This window comes from Corvus hawaiiensis, chromosome 26, assembly GCF_020740725.1.
Source record: "Corvus hawaiiensis isolate bCorHaw1 chromosome 26, bCorHaw1.pri.cur, whole genome shotgun sequence".
Lineage (NCBI taxonomy): Eukaryota > Metazoa > Chordata > Aves > Passeriformes > Corvidae > Corvus > Corvus hawaiiensis.
Genome location: NC_063238.1, coordinates 255,243 through 280,963, shown reverse-complemented (window position 1 = coordinate 280,963; position 25,721 = coordinate 255,243). Strand labels below are relative to the sequence as shown.

The window sequence follows — 25,721 nt, the reverse complement described above, 5'->3', positions numbered from 1 at the left end:
CAGTCTGGGACATTAGAAAGAAATTTGATTTTAGAACCAAAGTGGTTTTGCTTGGTTCAACTCATATTGACCAGTTTGCAGTGAATACCTGTGATGTCTGTTCTGCCCAAATACTGTTTCTAGAGACTTCTGCTCTCCTTCTTCTCTGTGGCTTGTAGTCCAGCATTAATTTATAACTCCTCTAAAGCACTGTTTCAGAGTTGCAGGATAGCAAGGTATCACAGAAAAGGCTGTCTAAAGAGAGAGAATAATGCAGAGAATGATGGGTTGAGGAAATTGTACTGTAATTCTTGTGAGACCTGACACACATTTCTGCTTGACAACCTGAAACAAAGTATTGTAGTCAATTTGAATCATGAACTAATTTTGTCTTGGGATGACCTGACTTCCTAAATCAACACCTTTTGTTCCTTTTTGGGTTTTTTTTTTCCTGAAAGAATGATATTTTTTCTGAAAAAAACCCATCAGTTTTAAGGAAACTGTATTTCCTGCTGATAAATGGAAAAAAAATATCCCGAGCCACTCTATGTAAAACATGATGTTCCAAATGATCATTTATTGTATTTTATCAGTGCCATTCAGAAATTATTACAAACAAATCTCTAATATTTTTATTTATGAAAACACAAGCCCACAGTAATATTACTTATATTTTAAATGAAATTAAAATGATGCATTTGGTGACTCAATAGTGTGGAGGATTTGAATTATGCAGTTAAGTTAATTCAAGCAAAACAGCAGAGTTTTAAAAAAATTGTTGCTTAGATTGTGTGGTCTTTTCATATTGTGCATAGTAAGCGCTGCTCACAACAGTTTAAAAGTGTTATTTATTACCACAGACTTAGGACAGAGCAAAAAGTATTGAAACTTGCGGTTCAAATTGAGACAGTGCTCCTAAGATAGAAATCTAACGAGACCCTCAGCTTGTGGCTCTGTTTTCTTCCATGTCAGTATACTTGTCATTGTGCTAAGGTCTCAAAGAGCCTGTTTAAAACTGTAGGATCCTACTCCCAAATTAACCCGAGTTAAAAAAACAAAAGAAAGCGATACACTTGGTGTTGCATGCTGCTGACTCTTGAGTAAGAACATTTTTCTTGAACGGTTTAGAGCAGAATTGATATCACTACAGTCTTTCTTCCCTGAAAACCATTCCTACTTCATTATTAAACAATATGATTAAAGGTAAGACAGCAAACAGGCTTCTAAACTACTACTGGAAGAAAAGAAACAAAACTAATTTCTGCTGGTCAGAATTAAACTATATGTTATTTTTTTTACCAATAAGGCTGGAAAAAGAATTTGCACAGAATTTTTAATGAACCAAGTATTTGTTCACATCTTCAAATACATTTTTTTCTTCCACAATTTGTAGTAACCTAAAAAAATCCTCAATTCACAAAGAAAACAATTTTTAGGAAGTTTGTAAAAATTACACATCAATAGGAATTAATATTCAGAAGTGCACTGGAAATGCATTGGGGGATAATGCAGTTGCTGTTTGATGTGAGAAACCAATATTAAAAGATGCTAGAAATATTTAAAGAAATTGTATTACATAATAATTGATAATTAAAAAGTTGGTAAAAGATAGTACTATGAGTAGACAACCACCACATAACCAAAATGTCCTTTGAAACAACATTTTTTTCTCTATTTTTCTATTAGTTTTCTATTTCCCTAGTTTTTTTTCTATTCATTCTTCCCCTATTTCTAGACATGCAAGAGACCATAGTTCAGACACTCACACTTCACACAGCATTCCTGTTCAAGGAATTCAGCACATGCTCCTGAAGATTAGTTTCATTACTTTGAACACAATTCAGAAAAATATTTCTGATTTTCTTAAGATGATTATAGAAATATTTACACAAGACTTATTTTTTTTCTTTACATTAAAATATTTTTTTGTGGGCTTTGGCTATATTGCATAGGCTATTTATATATCCAGATAGTCATATATATTTAAAATATTTGGTTTTTTTAATGTAAACAGATGGTTAGCAAAATAAAAGGGAGTTTGTCAGCATTTTAGTGAATTTCTGCACAAATTCTCCAGATATGAAAGGATACAGCTTTATATATTAGTACCTATTTTCCTTCTTTAAAGAACGGTTCCAGGAACCACAATTACAGTTGGTACATAACTTATAGGAAAGACTAATCCCTTTGAAGTCAACGCAATTTTAGTGACACTTAAGATAATCAAGGCTACAGAAAGAAGCAAAACCAGCAATACATCAGATTTTATGGGGAGAGCATCTGGCATGCTCAGCTGCTGTAGAAAAGAACCTGAAGCTATGGAAAGGACCTTTTCTGGAGGTAGCCTTGGATTTGGTCATGACTCCTGGGGATTACTCATGTTAATGGCAGTGACATTGACTCAGGAGGCACTGCAGGCTGTTGTTGACAGCAGATCTAGCTGCATTTCCAAAGACATCTTTAAAAAAACCTTTTCTTGATATCAGACTCAGAAACCTGTCACCCATTTCTTCTGAGGTAAGTTAGTCTGGATACACAATTGAAAGTCTCTTTTCCATTTTATAGAGTGGAAGGTTCACAGACAACTCTTAAACTTTTCACTAACCTGTCTGTCAAAGCCAAAGAAGCAAAATTTGCGGGAAAACTACTGATTTGGTGGTCTAGCAAAAAAAACTAGTCCCTCCCTATAACTCTATTTTATTTACACTGAAGCAATATTGGTTATGCTATGGTTACTATACATATGATACAGAAGTAAAATGAGATAGAAGTTATATTTCAGTATTTTGTTCCTTCAGATCATATTTTAAGACATGTTAAGGTATTATTAGAGTAACAGAGTCAAGTAGAGCTGTTTTTGTTGGAAAATAAAAGCCAGATTTAATTAAGTTTATAGACTCATAAAGACTTTTTCAATTAATACATTCAAATAAACTTTCAAAATATCAATGCAAAATACACTGACATATGAAATAAAAATTCTCTACATTGCTTATTAGCAAATCTATATTGCTTCCAAGTGTTTTTTTCTTTTCAGGAAGACTTCAGCTACCAGTGTCAGTAATACAATACTTGCTATTGCCTCTTCATATCACAAAGCTTCTAAGATTTTCTTTTCTTATCAGTATTTGAAATGAGAATTGGCATGGTGTATTATAGCCCTCTTAATATAACCTGACACTGGCAATTTAAATGGGAGTCATAGTTTGGCACAAAAATCTGACTAAGAGTTCCTGGTTGTCATTGAAGTCCTTTTAGATTTAAGCAAAGCTGTAAGCAATGGAGAAAGGATGAAGCCAACATCTTCCTGGGTGACAGTGTCAACGAGGCAGCACCAGCTGTGACGAATCGCTGGTCATGCTCCTCACCATGACAGTAACAGCATGGCAGGCTGTGGCAGAGTGTTTGTTTACTGAGAACTTCAGAAAGCAATGGAAGTGTATTATGTTTATATAATTATTATTTATAACTATTGTTGGTGATGGGAGAAATGGTTGAAAGTGCTGTTTTGTAGCGCTTCTTGAATTACATGCAAAGTAAAATGATGCATTTGAAAGTGCTTATTTAGTCTTGAGTTGACTAATTATTAACTACATTCTTTTCCTCTCTTGTCAGTGAGGGGCTATTAACCAAAATCTGCTCATTGTGAGAGATCGCTCAGCTGCACAGTATTTTAACATGCTTTTGTACAACATTAATTCATGCTGGAACTGTGTGCACGCAAGGATCCCCTCTCACTGCTCTCCTCGGTCATCAGAAATCTCTCCAAAAATACTAGAGTCTGTTTATACACTTGCAGTGCTAGGTGGAGAGAAAGAAATAAATTTAAAGCTAACTTCTACTTGACCTCAAAATGGGGCACCCTTCGGAGATCCTCACATAAGTAGGAATCCCTGAAATTTTAGCGCTATTTCTTAGTTATAAATAATAACAATATTCTTGATGGGTGGCAGCTAATGAGTGTCGGTGCAAATGGCGATTTCAGCAGGAAGGGGTGCCGGCAGAGGCCTTACTGACTGGAGTACTGCACGGTGCTGTACTTTGTCACTCGCCTCCGGGAGGTGCCTGGAGACGCTGTGCCCATTCCCTGGCCAAGGTGACAGTCAGCACTGAGCATCTGACCCGTGCTGCTCAGGCCGCCCAGATTTGCTCCCCCTAGACTTGTTCCTCCCAGGCTGCTCATCCCAGACCCTGACACTACTCTTTCGGTGACCACCACATTGTGGGCATTCGATAACTCTGAGGGAATATTTATTAGGCTGCCCGGCATTCCGGAGGCAGGCCTGAACACCCTTTCTGTCACTACCACGTTTGACCCATCTACCAAATCAGGAATGCTGAGAGATGCCGGAAGTCGTGAGTTAGGTGCAATTACTCTTTCCGTGACGATAACGTTGGAGCCCTCTGTGAGATCGGGGATATCTAGCATGCCACGCAAATCAGAGGCAGACGCAGGCCCGACAACCCTCTCTGTCACAACGACGTTGGATGCGCGCAGAGGGTCAACGGAAAAAGAGGGGGAGCTGGAGGTGTAGGTCTCGGTCACTGTCATGTTGCCGTGGAGCAAGGGATCCGGCATAGGCCTTGGGGGCTGTATGGTTGCACCAGATGTGTAGGTGTTTTCGGTAACAACTGTTGTAGTGCCAACTGGGGCAGGCATAGGTGCACTTCCATTGACAACGATGGTGGTACCAGGTGGCGGGAGGTTTAGATCACTCTCAGGGCTAGGGAAGGCAACGTTGACGCCTGGCCAGGGTGGGTTGACATCAGGGAAAGGTTCAATCTCTTTGCCCAGACAGATCTCTGCTAGGGTCTTAAATTTTGGTCCTAATGTATCCAAATATGTTTCATCTGTATCTTCTCCAATAAAGCTGCAGCAACCCACGGAGCCAACAGGTGTACCAACTCCTTCATGATCATAGATTAATAGGCAGTCATTTGCTGGCCGACCTTCATCTTCATCTGCATACACAAATGCTTTCTGTAGTTTGCAAAAACAAAAAAAAGAAAAGAAAAAAAAAAGAACAGAAGAACAGAATTCATTTCGTCAGGTTTTTAACCATGAATACTCAAACCACAGTAAAGTTTCCCTAACCACAGTAAGGCCCAGCTGACTTGAAACATAGGACATCAACAGGACAGACTATACCATCAACATTTTTTAACCTTGAAATAACTTCATTAAAATATTACTGTATTTTATTCTTGTTTCTGCCAGCATGTAGCATCTCAAATTTGGTCTGTCATCAGTGGTTCTGTCTGTGGGGCAAAAGGGACAGGCAAAGAGATGCCTTCTTTGGGCAGCAGTTTCTGAACAAAATGGTAGGAAGAGGAGTGGAGCAGGGTGGCGAGGGGAGCAGTGGAGAGACCAGGATTGAGGAGATGGGATGGAAGATGGTCACAGTGGGGGAGACTTGGTGAGTGCAGAGGGTAGTCCATTTTGAGGAAGAAGGAAATCGCCAGCTGGAGATGATGTTGGGGATCCTGGAGTGGTCATTACAGAGAGATCAGGCAGGAAAGAGGAGAATTTAAAACAAGTGCAGCATGAGGTTGAAGGAAGCAGGAAAGGGTGGAAGGGGAGGCCTGGGAGGGAGAGTCAGAGAGTTTGGGGATTCAGATGGTCCAGGAGGATAACAGGAGTAATATGTGGAGGCCTATGGCCAGCAGACAATTAATACATAGGGCTCCAGGCGAAGGCAGGAAGATTGCAGTCTGGGAGAAATCCATGCTCAGGATGTCAGTGGAGGAGAGAACAGACTGCTCTGTTCTCTCCTCTACTAAACCTTGTTTAGATTTTGAAATATAGCAATCCTTATATCTTAATTGATATTTTGGTGACAGGCAATTATAATATTTATGCCTCACAGTTCATGCATATGAATAAAAATATAGCCCATGAAACCATTAATCATGTAAATTCCATACTATTTTTTTAATCCCATATGTAAAGGCTAATTAAGGTGTTGCCAATTGAAAAAACTGCATATCGGTGTCACTGGCAGTTCACAAGTCTTTTAGGGAGCAGAAAGGGCAATAAAAATAAGGAAGAATGGATGTTTAAAGTTCTTTAAGGATTAAAATGACTTCATCAAACAAGCTGTACAGGAAGTAGGAGGGAACAATTTCACCAAGATATTATATATTTATACACTGAAACAGGTGGAAAATACATAAATTTGGTTGCTACTTATGAAGCTGAAATCATTTAATTGCTTCCTACTCATACCTGCAGTGTACAAATTTTACAAAATTTGTAATTTTAAAAAATTTTACAATAAGACTGTTGAGTAATCAATCTACTATGGCAGCAGCTCTAAGACAGTACTACTACTAGTGTTGTAACTTTTCCTGTCAGTGTGGTCAACTTTGCTCTCACAGCAGAATAATATAATGGAAGTTTCAATTTGAGTAGAATTAATTTGGATTTCCACCATGTAACCTGTGGAGGAGAATCTAACAGAAAGTATGCTCACAGATGTAACTCAAAGAAAACAACTAATTACCTCAGAGAAATAGTTGTCTAAGAAGGCCATGTTCACTCCTCCTTCTCGATACTCTTTTATTGTTCCTCCAATTGACCCTTTTGCTTCCCCTGTTCCAGAAATTCCTCCAGCTGTTCCGTAGCCTGTACCAGTGCCGTAGCCAACCCCTGTAGTTTCTTCAACACCAGAAGCTACTACTCCTCCTCCTCCATATGTGTTATTATATATTTCTGAAAACAGAAAAAGTTATCCTTCCTGTGCTTTGTGAAAATATACACACAATTTTTCAGTTGCTTTTATAAATGCTGTAAGGAAACTACTGACTTTCTGATGGTATTTTAAATCAATTTCAGTCACAGGTACGTGCATAGGTACCAAACATTTAAACTGCAGTAATAATTACATACATATTAACAGATACCTAAGCCTTTGATTTTATTCCTGGCTAGGCAGCATGTGCACATGTGTTTTAGAAAATCAGTGATTTACTTCTATTATTGGCTGGAAAGATTATTCTGTCTAGTGTATATATATGCTGTCATGGGATTTGTGTTAGAAAATCAGATAATTATGGATATTTATGAAAATACATAAATGTATATTTATGATCACATAAGCATAGAAATTTTTTTCCCTTACACACTTAGAAAATAAAGAGTTTTGTAAATCCTAGAAAATAAAGAGTTTTGTAACTCCTTTCACATTTTCTAGTAGTGAGATTTTTTAGGGGAGAACAACAATGGATCATAATAACCACCAGTTTAAAATCCAGAATGAAAATGGTCTTTACAATAAGTTATAAAGTAATACTTACAGGATTTTATCTTCTCCAGATTTTTTTAATACATGATAATAAGGAAATAGTTTTCTTAATTATCAGCACATATTATAATAAAAGAATTGCGTACAGTAACCTTGACTATGGTTACACTAGGAAACAGGCTAAATTATATATTCTTTTCCTTTTTATGAAATGAGAAATATGAGAACTTTTTTGTATAATAGTCAGCAGAGAAATTGTCTCGCAGAGTAGCATTTCTTCCTGTCAGAAGCTAGTGAAAATGGATCTGTGCCAGCATGCTTCCTTCCTCTTCTGAAGTAAGGAATGGGGGAGAAAGTGGCACTGCACAGCTTGACTTATTCACTATGATCACTGACTTCCTAGAGGAACCTTATCTCAGAAGCATAAATTTTCTGTGCTATGTTCCAGCTTGTCTAGGTTAACACACCTAGACAGTCAGTAATTAACTAGCTATTTGACATGCTCCCTTATGGGAAGCAGAGCCTGGAATCTGGGAAGAATGAACCTTTTACCCAAGTTATGAAAGAAATATTCTTATTCTGGCTCAAGATTGATTTCTGGTGTCTTGAAAAGACCCTCCATTCAGTAGCTGCACTGATAAAAAAAAAATGCCTGGGATTTGAAAGCCTTGGCAGATATTTCAAAGTAAGTGTAGTTTGCTGAAATGAATCTGCTCAAAAGCTCAAACCCCAGATTCTTAATTCATACTGGAGGTCCTACCAGCATTAGTTTGACTATGTGCAGATGTAAGATTGGAAGAGTTGGGTTATAGTTAGGAAACCAAAGGACTTCATGGATCAGAAGGCATGAGGTTCTGAAAGATAGATTTATGACAGCATAAAATAAAAGATTTAAGGATCTGCTTACCAGAAGGTTCACCAAAATCACCTCCTGCTGCTGTTGTTGGGGCAAGAATGTGCGAGACATCCTGGAAAATAACATTTTGACTCCTTGAATGATTACCTTGAAATTCCCATATGAAGACCAAGACTTTGTGAATTATGTTAAGGAATTAGCAGTCCAAACTGTTAATGACAGTTATTCATTATCACCATCTCCATTAACAAACAAAACGAAACAAAAAAAGAGACTACAAGGTTTTTCCTTGTCAACACGAACAATGATCAGTGAAGATGATTTGTGTTCCCTTCTCCTAAACTTGCACTGAAGAAGCTTGTTAGTTATTGTTTCATTGTAAGTGAACATAAGGAATAGTAACACCAAGCTGTTGTGCCAAGCTAACTGAGCACAACTTTAAACACATAAACTCCATCAGCGAATGTAATTAAGAATCACCTGTCATATCTGCCTGGCAATTATTGACAATGCTAGACTTGTTTTAGATGACACAGTGCTACTATAGTTAAATGCAGCCTTCTCTCTAAATATGAATTTCTTCTGATTTTAGAAACATGGGATGTACTGACCCTGTCTTCAGGCTGTGCACCTTCTATTCCCCATGGATGAATTGCCCCTTCTGTGCATTCAGGTACAGGTTCAAATCCAGTTCCAACTCCACCTGCAGCGCCAGGTCCACAGCCACAACAGTCGCTCATTGACATCAAAATTGGTATCACTTAACAGGAAAGGAACAGGAAACAAGGATTTAGTACATCTTATTTAGTACAGAAATAGCTGCTTTCCCCAGAGGGCAGGTGCTGATGAACTTTTGAAAATATGCCTTTAAAATGTTTCTAACCAAGCAGCCTGTAAGTCTGGCTTTCAGAATCATTAGCTGCTTATGGGGATGCATGTATTTAGAAATTCAGAATAATTTGTATCTTTAGTTATAGCAGAGCAACACAGGGGAGGGTGGGGCTGTTACTCCAAATTTATGCTTGTGCACCTGGGAATAGACTTTGATCTATCTCAGCTGAACCAATATAAATTGCGTACATATGAAAATTAAACAAACAGGACAAGTCTTGCTATGTATAGCATTCAGTGCTATTCTTCCCTGATATATAAGCATACATTTGTCTCTTCAAGTATAGTAATTGAAAAGTAATACACGTTAGTAATAACAGAAATATGCGAATCAGTGGAGAATCCACCCACTACAGTGATCTTTGGCTAAGGCTCCAGTTGCAATTTTCACATCACGTATGCATAATGTTTGATTTGAAAACGCAGTAGGGGCAAATCCCAAGCCCTAGTTTCACCAAATGTTTATGTAGAGTGAGTCAGGTTTCCCAGAGTGCGGTATTATACTTAGTAGTTTAAAGAACTCAGTGCTGGAAATTGCAGAATGCTGTAATGGCCAGCATCAAAAACACTGCTTATTTTAGAAAGGCAATGCAATATTAATTCATAGAATCATAGAATGGCTCGGGTTGGAAGGAATCTTAAACACCATTTCGTTCCAACCTCTCTGCCATGGACAGTGACACTTTCCACTTACCAGGTTGCTCAAAGACCCATCCAGCCCAGCCTTGAACGCTTCCAGGCATAGGGCATCCACAACTTCTCTGGGCAATATGTGCCCCTGTCTCATCACCCTCACAGTAAAGAATTTCTTCCTAAACTTACTCTCTTTCAGTTTAAATCCATTGCTCCTTGTCCTGGCACTACCTGCCCTTGTAAAAAGTCCCTCTCCAGGTCTTTTTCAGTCCCCCTTTAGGTACTGGAAGGCTGCCCTAAGGTTTCCTTTGGAACCTTCTCTTCTCCAGGCTGAACAGTCCCAACTCTCTCAGCCTGTCTTCATAGGAGAGTTGCTCCAGCCCTCTGGTTTCTTGAACATCAAAGTGAAATGAAAATGGGAAGGGGCTATACCATGTACAAAGTGCTGCCTCATGCTGCATGACTAAGGACATATTTACTCCAGGCTACCAGGGGAGATTTCCAAAGGCAGAGACAGTCTGTCCTGTAAGATAAACCATCTGGGAACTACAAACTGAACAGCCTTTTGAAGCTTCAAGATTTTGTGTTTGTTTGTTCCTACTAAACAAAGATCAAAACCCAAACAAAACACCCCTCCTCAAAAAATCAGTGGAAAACCCCTCAGTTTCCTCAAGTTTTGTAGTCAGTATTTCTTCAATGGGAAATTTTGGATGTTGATTACTTGATGCCCAGGCCATGAAAGAAGGTTGATCACCTATGATTGTGGTGGTCTGAGAAATAATTGCTTATATAAATTCTAACTTGAATCCATGAAGCTCATAATTCTTTATGAATGCTAGGACAAATGAATTAATGTTCTGTTTTGATCCTGTTATCATAAATGCGACTTGTTTTTTATTAGATGTAATGTTTGGACGGAGTAGCCAAAAGTTTCAAAATCTGAGATGATTTACTGTTCCACTACTGAAATCTGGCTTTGAGTTCAAAGGAATCTTGTTCTTTAGATCCTTTCATACCCAATTTGGAGCTGATAGTTGCACATTTCTTCTAGTAGTGTAATGGAAGTACAAACTGCAAAATGTAAGTGACAGGATAGCTCTGTCTAAGAATTCGATAACAGGTCTTAGAAAGGAAATGGTTAATTTTGAATGAAAAATGTAGGTATGTATAACATAAAATATATAGAAATTCTTTTAATTTAAAAGACCATTTTTTTCTCTGTCAAATGGCCAATACAAGCCCATGGATTAACAGTCAACTGAAAAAGCAACCTCATTTTAGACAAATTAAAAATTCGTCTTTAGACGAATTAAAAATTCTATTTACACTATTTAGAAAAGTAATAAAATTTTTTTCTTAATTTTATACTTACAAACAAATATTAATCCACCGAGAAACATCAGGCCAATGGCAGCACCGCTAAGTGTGGTATTTGATTGGTAGTCTCTGCCATAATTTTCATTTCCAGCATAGCCGTCATCAGTGGAGGCAGTATATCCTTCCTCACCTCCATCGTATCCATCAGTATAACCCTGCCAGTCTGTGTGGTCCTCAAAATCTCCTCCAGGTCTAGTCTGACCACCATAATCACCACCACCTTGTTGTCCTCCCTCTTCCCGGCCTCCTCCACCAGTGCCACCACCACCACCACCAGTAGTTCCACCACCACCACCAGCGCCACCACCACCGCCACCAGCACCACCACCACCACCAGCACCACCACCACCGATGATAATTATTCTTGTGGCCCCACTGGTGCAGTAATTCCGACTATCACACTGGCAAGCTTGCACAGGAATGATATGTGGTCTAGCGCAGCGTCGACCTTGGTTATCTCTCACAACGACATAGATCCTATAAAGGTAAAAGTCTATGTTCTGGCCCACTAGTTCTGCAGAGGAATCTTTGAGGGGGAAAAAAAAAGAAGAGAAAAATATTTAGATGAATGTATTGACTTAAATGTTCTACAAATCTATACTACTTGTGTGTTATATTCATAGAACAGAATGAAACAAACTGTTCCCTTTCTAAGCACCTCAATTACTTATGCATCTAGAGTACTTATGCAAAGCTGAAACATATGATAGTCATCTATGCCTGGGTTTTTTTGTGGAAAACCTGAGCCAAATCAGTCTAGTTATCACTTTTACACTTGAGAAATACAAAAGGGGAAAGTGAAATTTTTTATTTCCACTGCTGCTTTTCCTGAATTTTATTTGCACGATGGTAAATATAAAAGTTGAAAGTTTTATGCATTTCTTTTTCCTCTCTCAAGGAGCTCATATATGTTTTTCAAGAAGTTTTTCAGTAGGTTTAGAATATTTAAAACTACATATTTGCAACTGTTGAGGACAGGTAGGAGACTCAAGAATACTCGCAATTCTGATATTTGCCATTTCATGTAGTCTTCTATGTAAACAGTAAGTTATGCAAATTCTGTCAATTAGTAATGCATGAGATTTGATGAACTCATTAGTTTGTCATGTCCTATTGAAGGAAACTGGCATAGCTTCACTGGACACTGACTAAACCAATTTTCTTTAAAATACGAGTAGGTGTGATTGCTACAATAAATTACAAAAGTTGTAATCTTAATTTGCCATTTTCATATGCCTCTCATAAAAGTAAAGCTCTGCTAACTATACACTTCATATTCTAACACAAATGTGAGAGTTTTTTCGTATGCTTACGATTTTTTAGATAACATAGAAATAAAAAAGTATCAAATTACTCCTTTTGATTTACCTCATTATGTTTAGACCAGTAAAGGCTCTTGTCATAGTTATACTCAAAGTACAGATTTGCTGCTCTATTTTTATCAGTAATTTTTCAGTTTCCTTTAAATGATAACACATGTAATAATTCTGATTCTAGTTGTAACATGATTTGTAGATATATGTATGCATGCATATGTTCGAATTTGGAGTAACTTCTTAGATTCATATTTAACTGAGATTTGAATAGATTCTAGTAAGTGTTTTGTTTTTTAATAAAATAACATCCTAGTCAGATATCTTAGATAAGAGCTTATTCCTGTGATTTATTCTGTTATAAAATGTAGGTTAATTTACCATTTATTCGCCTGATAATCCATGTAGTCTGAGGTTCACCATGTATGCTGAATGTAAAGGGAGTAGCATAGAGATCACCATCCCTATGCTTTGCTGAGATAATCACCGACGGGGAATGCATACATACTTTCCTCATTTCAGTACTAATAGTTGGGCAGTTGGCATTGATGCCATCTATTGAAAGCACAACTGTGCCAGTAGCAGTGTATCGAGGAACCCCTGTAAAAATAAGATATTTGTGGTCAGGAGGGAATACTGACACTATAAATAATGCAGTTAGGGTTGGAAAACTAGAAACAGGAAAAACACTGAGAGAAATCTGGAACAGAAAGAGTTTATTTTGCAGAACTTAATCTCTTTTCTTACCTCGGGTGATAGCCAGGACCTCTGCTTGGTACTGCCCATTGACTACATAGACTGAATCCCGGTTAATAACTTTGTTCAGTGTGATTTCACCAGTGTTTTGATTGATTCTGAACCAGGCAGCTGGATCACGTCCTATACTATATCTGTGTTTGGTGAAGTGAAAATACTCAGCATTATGCTATGAATATAGGTGTTACATATTTATATTGCAGATGAAACTTGGCACTTTGGAACACTTTTCTTTAGGCTATGCTAAGTCCTATTGCATTTCACCCAGTTCAAGCAAAATCCACACAGACTCCAAAAGAAGTAGACTAGAAAAGTAATTAGGAATAAAGCAAATGCATAGAAGCCCATTTTAGTTTGAAAGTGGCATCATAGTCCAAAAGTAAAATTTTTTTTGATCCTGTAAACCTTAACTAGAACCATTGTTGACATCAATGTTTAAATCCACAGCCCTTCCTGTAACACTATACATTTGTATTTGCTGACACATTTCTCTGTTTTATGAATTTTTTTTCAAATATTTTTAAATAGGCTGTATTTATTTCTACATACACTGTAAAGCAAATTATGGTCCCACTTATTATCGTTGATTTCAAGAGAAATAAGTGTAAATATTTTTTTAACTGTAGAATGAACTGGTAGTGACATCTTCTATTCTGATTGGATAATATTGACCATTATTGGGATTTTTTGCCTGCTTTTTTCAAGATGCTAAAGAATTCCCTATTTGTAGCAAAAGTTTCAAGAAAACACATTCTTAGGCTGAGTAAGAAACCTCCCCTGTTCTAATTTATTCGAGTTACAGCCTGTTAGAGAAATGATATTTTCTTTGTCTTGTACATAAGGCTAAGGAAAGTAGTCAGGAAAGAAAAGCAATTATAGCACAAAAAATGGGCTATATACTATTCTATAATAATATAGAATATAATACTATATAATATATAATATGATACCATATAATACTATTCTATTGCTATTTTTTCTATTGCTAATCAATAAACATTGTTTTTTAAAGCATCCTTTAAAATACCTATTCCTCATCCTATTGAAATATCAAAAGAATTATTCCATCCAGGAAGTTAAGCAGAGCAGAGCTTACACAACATTTGATGCAATAGTTCTAGTGTCCTCATCCATGGCTGTGTACGTTCCTACAACATAATTTGCTCTTGCACCTTCTGCCAGGGAAAACACAACTGAAGATGGATGAAATTTTGGTGGTTCAATCAAATTTTTCACTTCTACTGTGAGGGGTGTTCCAAATATTTGGTACTCATGTGCAACAGAGTGGTGGAAGGCAGCTACGTTCCTGACACCAATCATCAGTGAGTGAGTTCGGATATGTTCAAAATCCAGCTCCTAAAAAGTAAACCACAGAGAACTAGATAGTACATAAAAGCTCCTTTAATATTTTAAAAATATTTTTTATTTTAAGTGGTTGAGTGACAGTGTTTTTACTGCCTGTTTAATTCTGTTACAATTAATTAAAATTTTAAGATGACTATTTCAAGAGCTGAATCACAGTATTTTTCCATACCTTAATTACTCTAAGGATTCCTTGATTTGTAGCTCGATCTGTAACAATTTCAAAACAGTTATCTTCATTACCGGATATAAAGAAAAACTCTGCTAACCAATTGTCTGTAAACTCTTCGTCAGCATCCAGAGCTTGTATTCGTAGCAGTTCTGAACTGAGTGAATTTTCTGAAATACTTGCTGAAAACTGAAATGACAGATAAATACCTATTAGCAAATATCAATATATATATAATGTGAGGAAAACACAGCTGTCTGAAGAGGTTCTTTTGAAAGCTGTTCTTTCAAAAGCACAGTCCATGCCAATACAATAAAAAAAAAGTCTTCTGGGCAAATTGTGATTATTGTTACAGATTTGAAAAACTGTATCAGCTCAAAGGCAGAGGCATCATAGAGTAAAAGGATTTGTGCTTTCCATAAGAAATGATCTTCCAAAAATTGGGTCAATCTACATAATCTGGCCGTATTGCAGGGGTCTGGGCACCTGAATGACAGGATTTCTCTGAATACAAAGAAGTCAGTCCTGACAGTGTCTGGATTGACATCTCTGAATACAAAAATAACCTATGTGTATGTTACCAGAATTGGTGCACAAGTCATGGATTGTATTTTGAGCTTGCTTCAAGGGAACAACCATGTTATTCCAGTGGACCATGTAATTGTGAAAGTTCTCTATGGGTTAGTAAGGGCCCTGTTATCAACGGGGCTTTTAAACAGGGTTTTAAATCAGTGTTGCTGCTTTTGTTATTGGAAACTTACAGAGCTTTGAGCAAGAGTTGGAAAGTTGTCGTTAACATCAATAACTTTCACGTTACAGCTACAAACGGATGACATTCCATCTGCAGCCCCATCCCGGTCTGATGCCTTCACAACAAGAGTGTAGCTACTATGTTGCTGTCACAAAAAGAGAAATGGGTATGTTAGAAGACCATCTGTGCATCTTATAAATAACTCATGCTTGCTACTATTTCCTAATGCAGGACTTAGACATTTTATTGTAACACATTGAAACCATGCATTTCTCCATTAATATTTGTAAAAACCACAACCTTTCTCTTCTATTTTTTTTCTCACTCTCATGGCACATTTACATCACCATGTATCATGTTATTTAGCTTTGGAAGGGGAAATGTTACCTCTCTGTCAAGATAATTTGCAAGATGGAGTTCTCCTGTGTATTTATTCATAATGAACATGGGTGGACCAGAAGGTTCCTGACTCTCTATCTTGAAGGCAATTTTAGAATTCAAGTGGTTAGGTTCATCTGCATCTGTTGCAATGATTTTCATCACCAGTGTGTCTAAAAAAAAAAAAAAAAAAAATAGAAAAAACCCAATAGAAAATCTCTTGAGTTCCTGCAAACAACTCATCAAGACAGTGCTAAAATTTACTGTGTGAAAATGATAGAAGACTATCTAATCCTTGACATTTGCAAAGAAAACCAGAAGTTTAGTTTTGTAATACTGATTCTGACAATGTTAATGATTTTAAATGAACTAAAAATCAAGGTCAGAAGGAATGCAGATGTTCACTGAACTTCTTTAAATCACCATAGGGAATATGAAAATACAGCAAGTACTGAGCTTGTAGACATTACTGTAAGAAATTTCCATAGCTTTAAATGAGAATTTCTAGAATGAAGAAAATGAGTGTTAGGCACCATTGCCTCAGTGCTATTTGCATGTCTAATGTTGATTGCTGTACTTTTGGCAAAAAAGAGCCATTTTAATAGTTTAAGTATGGAATTATTTAGTAATAATCCTCTGCAACTACAAACACAGAGGCTGCAAGTACAAATATTTGAAAGAGAAAAATGGGGAAAAATGTGTTTTACATACCCTCAAAGGAAATAAGTGTAATGATATTTTTATTCTAATGAGAAGGAATGAAATAATTTATTTTACATTTTCACATCTGAAGGAATTTGCATGATGGTATGGTTAGAAACTGGAACATTCAACACTCGTGTGGGAGGAAAGGGAGAAGGAAGCATTGCTGTTTAATTTATAGCAATTAGCTCAGGCCCTGGCTCAAAGAGCACTTGCAGAAGCATCTGCTGCTCCCTCCTCTGCAGTGGCCCTGACCAATATATGTCATTGCCTAAGAAAAGCAGAAAGAGCACCCCAGGTTTATATTAACTGTATTCTGTGAGGTTCACTAGCAATATTGTAAAAGGCATAACATAGTTACTTACTGTCCATGCTGCTCTCTTCAACAGATCCTGTAAATACAGTTTGTGCAAATACAGGAGCATTATCATTTATATCCAGAACTCTGACTCGAAGTTCGAGAGGTGGTTCCAAATCTACACCCGTCACTGAGTGTTTAGCAAAGCAACGTATCTAAATAAAAAGATTTACTTGTTTTAAAACCAAAAGGTAAGTAAGCAAAGTAGCAATCTGAAACAAACGAATTTGCTGTCTTTTGCTCTCTTTGCCCCAGCCTGGATCCATAATTATAAAGGTAAAAAAAAAAAGACAGTACTTACAACAAAAACTGGTGTTATTTCTCTATCCACTACTGATGTTATATTAATTTCTCCTGTTCTTGGGTTAACAACAAATATTCCATAGGGTGCACGATCAATTCCAACTCCAGAGATGCTGTATGTGATTGGATTGTCTTCTTCACAATCTGATCGGATCTGCAGTAACAGACAATAATAATTTATGCCAGTTTACTGAGGACACCTGCAGGGTTTTTTCTCCTATTCTTAGTTCCTGTAAAAAATTCTATATAACTTCAGTTTCTCAACCATTTATTACAAGTTGACAGAGAATCAATAGAAGGGTCTTTTACAAAACGTTAACCTAGAGATCCATCTCCCCTTAAGGGCTGGGTAGGCTTTCTATTTCTCCTAAATCTGTCAGGGAGGTGGAGAGAGAAATCTCCAAGGGCGTCACACTGTGGTTGGACCTCCGTAAGGGCATGGTCACGGTGAGCGAACAGAAGGATATTTTCTTTTTTCTGTTTCCCACAAGTCATGTACTATCTTTGAACTTCTGCTCAGGGGTTTTTCAGGAGGAGAGAGAGAGAAGAAAAATGTCATGATCTAGAACAAAGACACTGGTTAGAGCTGCCTGGGGAGTAGACTCATGGCAATGTTCTAGGAAGCCTCTGGTCACTCCTCAGCAGCCACACAGCTTCACTTTATGAGACTGTCTCAGCAGAGCTGGGACTATTGCATCATCTTTCTTTTATTCTACATTCCTTGCTTTGACTACTCTAAGCATATATATTTTTACATCCCTCTGCTTTTATCAGCCTGTCTTTGGAAGAACTTCCTTGTCAGTGAATACTTGTGGGTTTTTTTCTACTTACTCTGGCAATTGGATTCCTCTTGGAATTATCTTCTCCTTCTCTACAAGCTGCAGCAAATTTGATCCACTCACGTTTTTGTCTTCTAAAGGTTTTCCATCTTGCCGTTCCGTTTTCATCCCATTCTTTTACCTTTGACAGAGAGTTCCAGTATCATATGACCTCAATCCATTTTAAATAAGTACAGACAATTATAATTTCCAACAGTAAGGAGAAAAGAGATTTTTGTAGACCATATGCTTTTTTACGTCTGAGAGTCCCAAACTCTATGACTGTACATGTTTATTTTAAAATTACTCATTTGTATGAGATACTCATTTAGATTTAGGTGAGTTTCTCTTGAGAGGGTGAGCAGGTTATTACCTGCAGCTGTTTAATATTTAAATATGTTTTCAATCTTCAGGTTCAGAAGCATCTTAGTTCAGTATTTTCCAAATGATTTTTTTCATTGTTACATTTAAATTAATCAGAAAAACAGTTTCTCAAGCAATATGTATTACCTCTACATGAAATCCTGTGCTGAAATCCAAGAGTACCTGCAAGAACAATAATAAGATTGTCATGTAAAAATGCAAGGCAAAATGCAGCAAGCAAAACCCAACTGTAAGACATTGCTATACTGCAGGCCTGGAGCAGTACTTTTCTTCAAGCCTATTGCAATAGCTTATCTAGACATTAGCTACAAGATTTCCACAAATGACTCGGTGAAATTCAATTATTTCTATATCCAGCACTTGAATTCCTTGACAGTTAAGACCTTCAAAATCCATTCTGTCTTTCAAGACAGAACTTTGAGTTTGAATGGGTACACCAGAGAAGTTTTCAAGCTATACCTTCATCAAAATAAAGCTTTCACACAGATTTTTAACACCTTAGCTGAAGAGGGAAGTGGTTGCAAGAGTTGTTACCAAACTGTCTAGGAAACTAGAGAAGTATTTATCCTAAATAATTTATTCTTTTTTTGTTATTTTTTTTCTTATTTACTAAGTCCACAATAAACCTGGAGTACTTAATTGTGTAATTTAACCAAAAAGAATGAAAATGTATTCTTGGAACTTCCCAGTGAGATTGAAGAGATTTAATGTAAGATGGAAACCCACCTGCAGTTTTCAGGCAGATTTCCCTGGAGTACAGTAGATTTTGATTTGAGACCTAACTATGCAACTAGTCTTGAGTAAATAAAGGTGGCAGGATCAGATGCAGTATGTAATTACTTTAAAATTAAAATTTAAATGAGAGAAGCCTCAATTTCTTGATTAGCACAATTTAAAAGAAGGCACAGTTTAATTAACTTTATTCCTAAATAGGGTGTGAAAATGAAGTTCGCTTGGTGAATGTACTTCTTCAGAGCATCTCTTTCGGGTTTAAGATCTTCTTCTGCTTTCTTCAGACAATAAAGGGTGAAGAATGTGGGATTTGCAGGACTGGCTGCTTGTTTCATTCATCATTGGAAGAAACAAAATATCCAGGTGCCTCAAAAAGTATTGCAGTGTTTCTCTTTTCTCAACAAATTTTAACGGCTGCAGATATGAGTATTTCACTTCCTTATAATTTCCAATTGATTTTTGTTTTGGTTTGGTTTGGCTGCTTTTTATCTGATATGTTTTATCTGTGGGGTTTTATGTCAGTTACACTTGGATAAAATCGGTGACAATCTTTTATCCTATCATTACATCATGGGACTTTCCTCACTTCAAATTTATTGAGTTTTACTGGCAAGGCTGGAACATGGACACAGAATGTTTTCCACTTACTTCATGTTAAGACAACTTCTTACTTGCAACAGAAGAATGAACAGCAGTTTCACCTCCTTCCTCTCTCTCTCTTTTCCCCATTTACCTTTATGCTGCAAGAGTTTACCATCTGTCATTTACAAAACAATGTTTCCAATGATTTGGTTTTGCCCAAAACATTCCCTGAAACCATGGCCTACAACAGATGCCCTAATCTGCTTCTGAATGAAGGAGTTTAGACTGTGGATTTGCCCATTTGATGTGCATATAGCTTGAAATTTATTGGACTCCACAGAGTAAGGATTTTTTCCTTGTTTGTTTGAGCAAGCTATTGACATAAATGGTTAAGAAAAGTACTCTGCAGGAAAATCACTACAATATGTTCATGTTGTGCTAAAAGCATCAATGCATCTTCTAATTGACATTGAGTTTATGACTATTTAAATCTTCAGCTTCAGAATAGGATTCAAATTCATGTGCAGCCATTCCTCATCTCAGAAGGGACAATATCAGACTCCATGTGAACAGCAGGGTTTGTTTGCCCCAGTGGGAGCTCAGTCCTCTTCTTTTATAATCCCCCTTGGAGCATGGGGAACATGGAAGAGTCAAAGGGGCAGACTACACTAGAGAACCTGAGTGATGAGGTCCACCAGAAATAACACTAATCGAACATCTCTTATCAGTCTATCCCACAGGCAGGGCCTCCTTTGGTGAGCACAATGAAATCCTCTCCACCCTTAGGCTGAAATCCCTTCTGGCATGCACACAATTGTCTTGACCTGGCAAAGTATGGGTATATACCTGCCAGTGCAATGTTAGTGAATCTTGTCTGCTGTCTGTGTCCTATGGCCTACCCTGTTACTTAACAGTGAGAATAATACCTCACACCCAACCACATCACTCTCATACTCTGAAAAACTATTCTGAGTTTTTCTGAAATAAGAATTATGCCTGTAAAGAATTCTATTACTTAAGGACATGAATATTCATAAACCTCTTGATTCCAGCCTATAGGGAGTTCTGTTTTCAAGCAGTGAAAAATACATATTTTACACTGCAGTCTCATCCTTTGTTTTTGAGCACCTGTAATGGGAATGTCAGGAATTTATCCATTGGTGATGCTGCGGATTGTAAATTTAGGCCCTGTATTTCCACAGTTGTCCTGTGATAGCTAAGGAAAACCCCATTCTGCTACTTGTTGGTAATGGAAGATCTTGAATTCAGAGTCTTTAGTACAGTTTGTGTTATTATTTGAAATGGCTGATCTGATGAGCTTGATGTCTGTGTTTGATATGTCTCTCTGTTATGGCTGTTGTATAGGAAGGAGGGCAGGCAGACATCAGACAAAGATGTCTAGTTCACCTGAACAATTTTGAAATTGCATTTATCCAACTTGATCCAGGGATAGATGTTCCTCTGCCTCCCCAGCTAATGCCTTCCAGTTCTCCACTGTCACCAGCAGTTAGAAGGCTTCCCCTAACCCAGTTGTCTATTTCTAATATTTTTTCTGGGATGCAAATATTTTTTTTCTAGTGCTATTTCCAGAAGATAAGTTCTGTCTCCTAGCAGCTAACTCCAGCAAATTTCTAGGTAGTTAAAAAAATTCCCTTCTAAACCAGTATCCAAGTACAGTACTTTCCATAGACACAGGGATAAACAATAATTAAAGCAATAGGAACCACTGGAATGTGTGGGATGCATCCTGAGGACCTTGGGGTAGGCAAGCTGGTCAGAATGATACCAAGATTTGCTGTCCTGTTAGTCTCTGAGAGACTGTGAAAAAAGGAAGCTGCAGAGAATCTAGAGGCTGGTTGCACAAGCTGTTTCTCTTTTGGGTTGGGAGATGTGCAGGCAGGAAACAAGTCTGTGGTTTCTGTCATTTGTGCAGTGTCTGTCTGAAAGCTTGTCTTTTATTATGTAGTGATACCTGGACCTTGTGTCCAAAGTGGCAACTTAGAGCCACACTGGAGTTATTCTGGATTTATTCTGATGTACCTGGAGACAGAATTAGGGCCATAGGATGTGTATGGTTCTTCGCACCTTCAAAGCAATTTACAAACAAGAATTAACTAATCATTAATTGAGTACCAAGCAATATCATATGTAATTATGGAATCCTCCCTCCTCCACCTACTCAAATCTAAATGACTGAACACGCCTTTAACATCTTCCCAGCATTATTCATATGGGATCTGCTTCTCTCTCTTTGAAGTCAACAGTGGCATTGTTGTTGGCCTGGATGGGAGGAGTGCTGAGAACTCACACGTATTGTGTTAGTCATCAGGCTGCAGTGGTAGCTCTGGTACTGTCAGCATTTTGGGACTTTTACATCTTTCTTACTCATCCACAGCCCTGACTAGAAAAGGGTTGCAATAACGAACCCTTCCCTTTATTCATTCTACATCTCTTTAAAAAGTGATACATCAATGCATATGAAATAATGAGAAGCAGAGTTCAAATGTAAGACAAACACTCATATTTTAAAAATATGCAATTTGATCACTTTTTAATTGAAACATGGTTTTCTTTTTCTATACTTTGCCTTTTCATATGTCACTAATGAATGTAGTTTATCCAATTTGATCACTTTTTAATTGAACACGATTTTCTTTTTCTATACTTTGCCTTTTCATATGTCACTAATGAATGTACTTCATCCAATTTAAAGGGGAAGATTTTCTAGATGATTTTTCTGGCCTTTTGTTTTCTGATTCAGAGGAGGTAAGGTGTTTCCTGTATTAGCAATACTTTGAATTTCACCCAGGATGGAGAACCCGTTACTATTTCAACAGTTGTGAGAGGAATTATTCAGGAATTATGACAATGCTTGTGTCAGGCTGAAGAATATACTTTGAAGTTTGATTTATTTTAAAATAAGTTTATTGAAAGAACTGAACACTTTGGGAAAGATTCCACTGAGATTGTTTCTGTTGTCCTATTGTTATCTTTTATTGTATGTAGATACAATACATTTCCATAGAGTAACTGAGCTTAACCATTAAAAAAATGAACAGAAAAGTAATTTCAATATAGGGTGTATGCCATTATCATTAAAATTTGAGTTTTTCAAATTAGTCATGCTAAGTGCCCTTAATAAACCTCCCCAATAAAATCTGAATTCTGATATGACTTTGAGTGTTCTGGCTGCAAATGCATGTTTGCTTAACGGCCATTTTACTCAGGAATGTAAAACTACAGGCTTAAGTACCTAGTCTTAGGTGATAATTCCTGCATCTGGAATTGCTTTAGTTTCTATTTCTACAATAAAATTTTTGGCAGAAGAACCTATAGGTTCCTGATTCAATTCTGGCAGATGTTTCATATGAATATACATGGAGAGGATTTAGCTCCTGACTATTTTTATGTGCAACCAAGTTATTAGTATGATGCGTAACCATAGCCTAACAACCAGGGGGGGAAAAAAATAAGCATAGATAACACATGGGAAAATGTATCCAGACAAAAGTGCATAAGAGATGTGGTGAATTTAAAATTATTGGCTGTCACATGATAGCTGGCAGGAGAAGAGTCATACCCGATCAAACAGGTTATTTCCATAAAACGTGTCTGTGCTGGTATCACAAACAGAACTCCCTTACTCATGAGAATAATGCCTTTGAAGTCACATGAACAAGGGTTGCAGAATCAGTCCCACCAATGGTGAAATCCATAGAGAAAATTATTTGTTTCAGGGCTGGTAAGTTTCCTTTTTTTTTTTTGACAATGCAGTAGTGTGCTAAAATATGTATAACTTCATGGTAATTTTATTTGATGCAACTTATTAACAATATACTAACCAGACGCACCATTCAGACAGGTGATTTTCATGAAAGATTAGTCAAGCTGAAAGTCAAAATCCTTTCTCAGAATACACTAACACTGGATACATAAATTTATAATTTATATCTCTACATTATCATTATAATTTAATGATCTCTACAGTTTGTCTGCCACCTTTCTATAAAGTGCTGAAAGATGCTATTAAGCTGCACAGGCCATCATGAGCATTGCTGGGCAGAGCAACGCATAACAAGAACAAGGCTTTCCTCTGGGTTGTAGAAGTTCAAATATTTGATAGTCATCAAAACACAATGGCATTTTTCAGAATCCCTCCTTTTTTCTCACCCAACACCTACCGTCCATCACTCACAATTGTAACAATAATACACTGAAAGAAAGAAAATGGCTCCAGAGTTGCTGAGAGGAGTAAAGCAGTAAAATCTCTTTTGAATGGACAGATCTTAGATGCAACACAGTCAAACTTTTTGAACCTCGACACACTGGGAGTGTGCATCACCAGGTAACTGAGTAAAATGAGTAGTTACTAGTGCTACTTGAAAATCCGGAAGTGTGAGTGTGGTGTGCAACAGGCCAGTCTCAGACACCTCTGTGCTGCCTTGAAAAAGCAGAAACTTATCCGAACCATAACTTGCTTTTGCCAAGTTTTGCCCTTGTTTGCTTGGCAGCTACTCTGTGTTAGTTCTACTTTACTGATTGCAGAGCTGTCACCTAAAATTAATGGATTGCATTTTCCAAATGGTTTTAGGATTTCTTATTCTATAACACAAACTTTTTCTCAGACTACAACATTTCTAGAAAAGTCAGTAATGAGAAGTTAACAAACATTTACCCTTACTAATACACTGTGTAAAATGTAAAATTGCATGAAAACCACAGGGCATAACTATAGTAGAAATCTCACTCTTCTCAATCTTCAGGGCCTTAAACCTCTACCTAATTTCAAAAGGTCAGCACAGATGAGTAAAATTAATCCACACAAAAATCAGATTGCAGGAACAGTAGGGCACCCATAGCCCTTTTAAGTCCCTTCTGGGTAATTTCCATGCCTTGATGAGCACATCGAACAACTATGCCACTTGACCATAGCCACAACTTTCCTTTTACAGTGAGAAAAACAAACCCAAAGAGTAACACTTTCATCATGCACTCACTTGCTCAGCACATGGCGGCTCAGACACTAATGCACTACAACACAGGAACCCTTTGCAATGTGAAATAATAGGCCAAGTCTTGATTTTTTCTCAACTGAGATCTTCACTAAATTTTGTCATTTTTTTCTCTCAAATATAGCTGTAGGATTTGGTCAGCTCTGAAACAGTCTTGCTAATGAGTTTAGAAAAAAGAGATTTGAATATTTTAGAAAAAGATATTTCCTCAACTGATAAAAAAGTAAAGACACAGAACCAAATTGTATCCAAACATTAAATTTTTTGTAATGACGAGCATTTTATTAATAATTGTGACCCCTAAATAGTAGCCACAGAAAACATTTGCCTGAAAAGTCATACCGTAAACATAGAAAGTCACATCTTGAACATCAACAGATTGCCAATAGTCTAAAAAGAAACATTTGTCAGTATTTAATGAAAAGCTAATTTAATTCTATAAAATGTTCAGAGGGGCTGTTTAGAATGAGCAGAGCTTTGATTTTTATGGTAAATTTCACAAGATATTTTTGGGGAATAGTTTACACTGTAAAATGTAATCGTCTGCTGAGACCAAACTACTGTAGTCACAGAATTTACAAATAATATTTTAAATTCTGACTTACCAAGAAAAGGAACAGAAAAGCAGCTGTTCGGTGAGGGAGCCAATCCATGGCATCTGACTTCTCAGAAACAAGTCCAACTGAGTTGTGGTTACAAGCCTGTTCCTGTACCCCTCCCCCCCCCAGCTCTTTTGACTATTTAGAAAGACGCTCCGTATATGTCCTTATACTCGGCCCTTCAAGGTGTCTCTGCCTCCCTCTGAGGGAAGAACTGAAGATGCTGTATAACAGAGTGTCTTTCCCCACCCCAAAATCCTGGGCTGGTCTCACCTGAAACGCTTGACAACATCATTATTGCTTGCAGGTAAAAGCTAGGAGACACACCTAAATTCTTATTGCACTGAAACCCTTTGTTGGATACGAGAAGGTACATTTTAAAAACAGAAGGCAAGCTTTGCTGAGAAGATACCGAGTGATTTATAAATTACTCACAACATAAGGAATCATTAAAATGGTAACTTATCATTGCTTTGAGTGCAACTTCCAGTTTTATCTTTGCACCTTATATAATAGAAGAAG

At 37.2% G+C, this 25,721-nt stretch overlaps 1 protein-coding gene across 1 annotated transcript; it reads right to left on the bottom strand.

The window, feature by feature from the left end:
* Positions 1 to 536: 536 nt before the first annotated feature.
* On the bottom strand, positions 537 to 25,413 carry LOC125317216 (desmoglein-1-like). The gene is made up of 16 exons (XM_048286921.1): positions 25,206 to 25,413; positions 18,401 to 18,436; positions 17,904 to 18,032; positions 17,071 to 17,226; positions 16,777 to 16,924; positions 15,719 to 15,882; positions 15,342 to 15,476; positions 14,584 to 14,769; positions 14,146 to 14,405; positions 13,041 to 13,183; positions 12,675 to 12,893; positions 10,976 to 11,506; positions 8,691 to 8,839; positions 8,131 to 8,191; positions 6,483 to 6,691; positions 537 to 4,960 (listed from the first exon to the last, which is right to left on the bottom strand). Exons 1-16 carry the CDS (start codon positions 25,251 to 25,253, stop codon positions 3,989 to 3,991), a joined length of 3,546 nt encoding a protein of 1,181 aa, XP_048142878.1. The 5' UTR covers positions 25,254 to 25,413; the 3' UTR covers positions 537 to 3,988.
* Between the last annotated feature and the right edge of the window lie 308 nt (positions 25,414 to 25,721).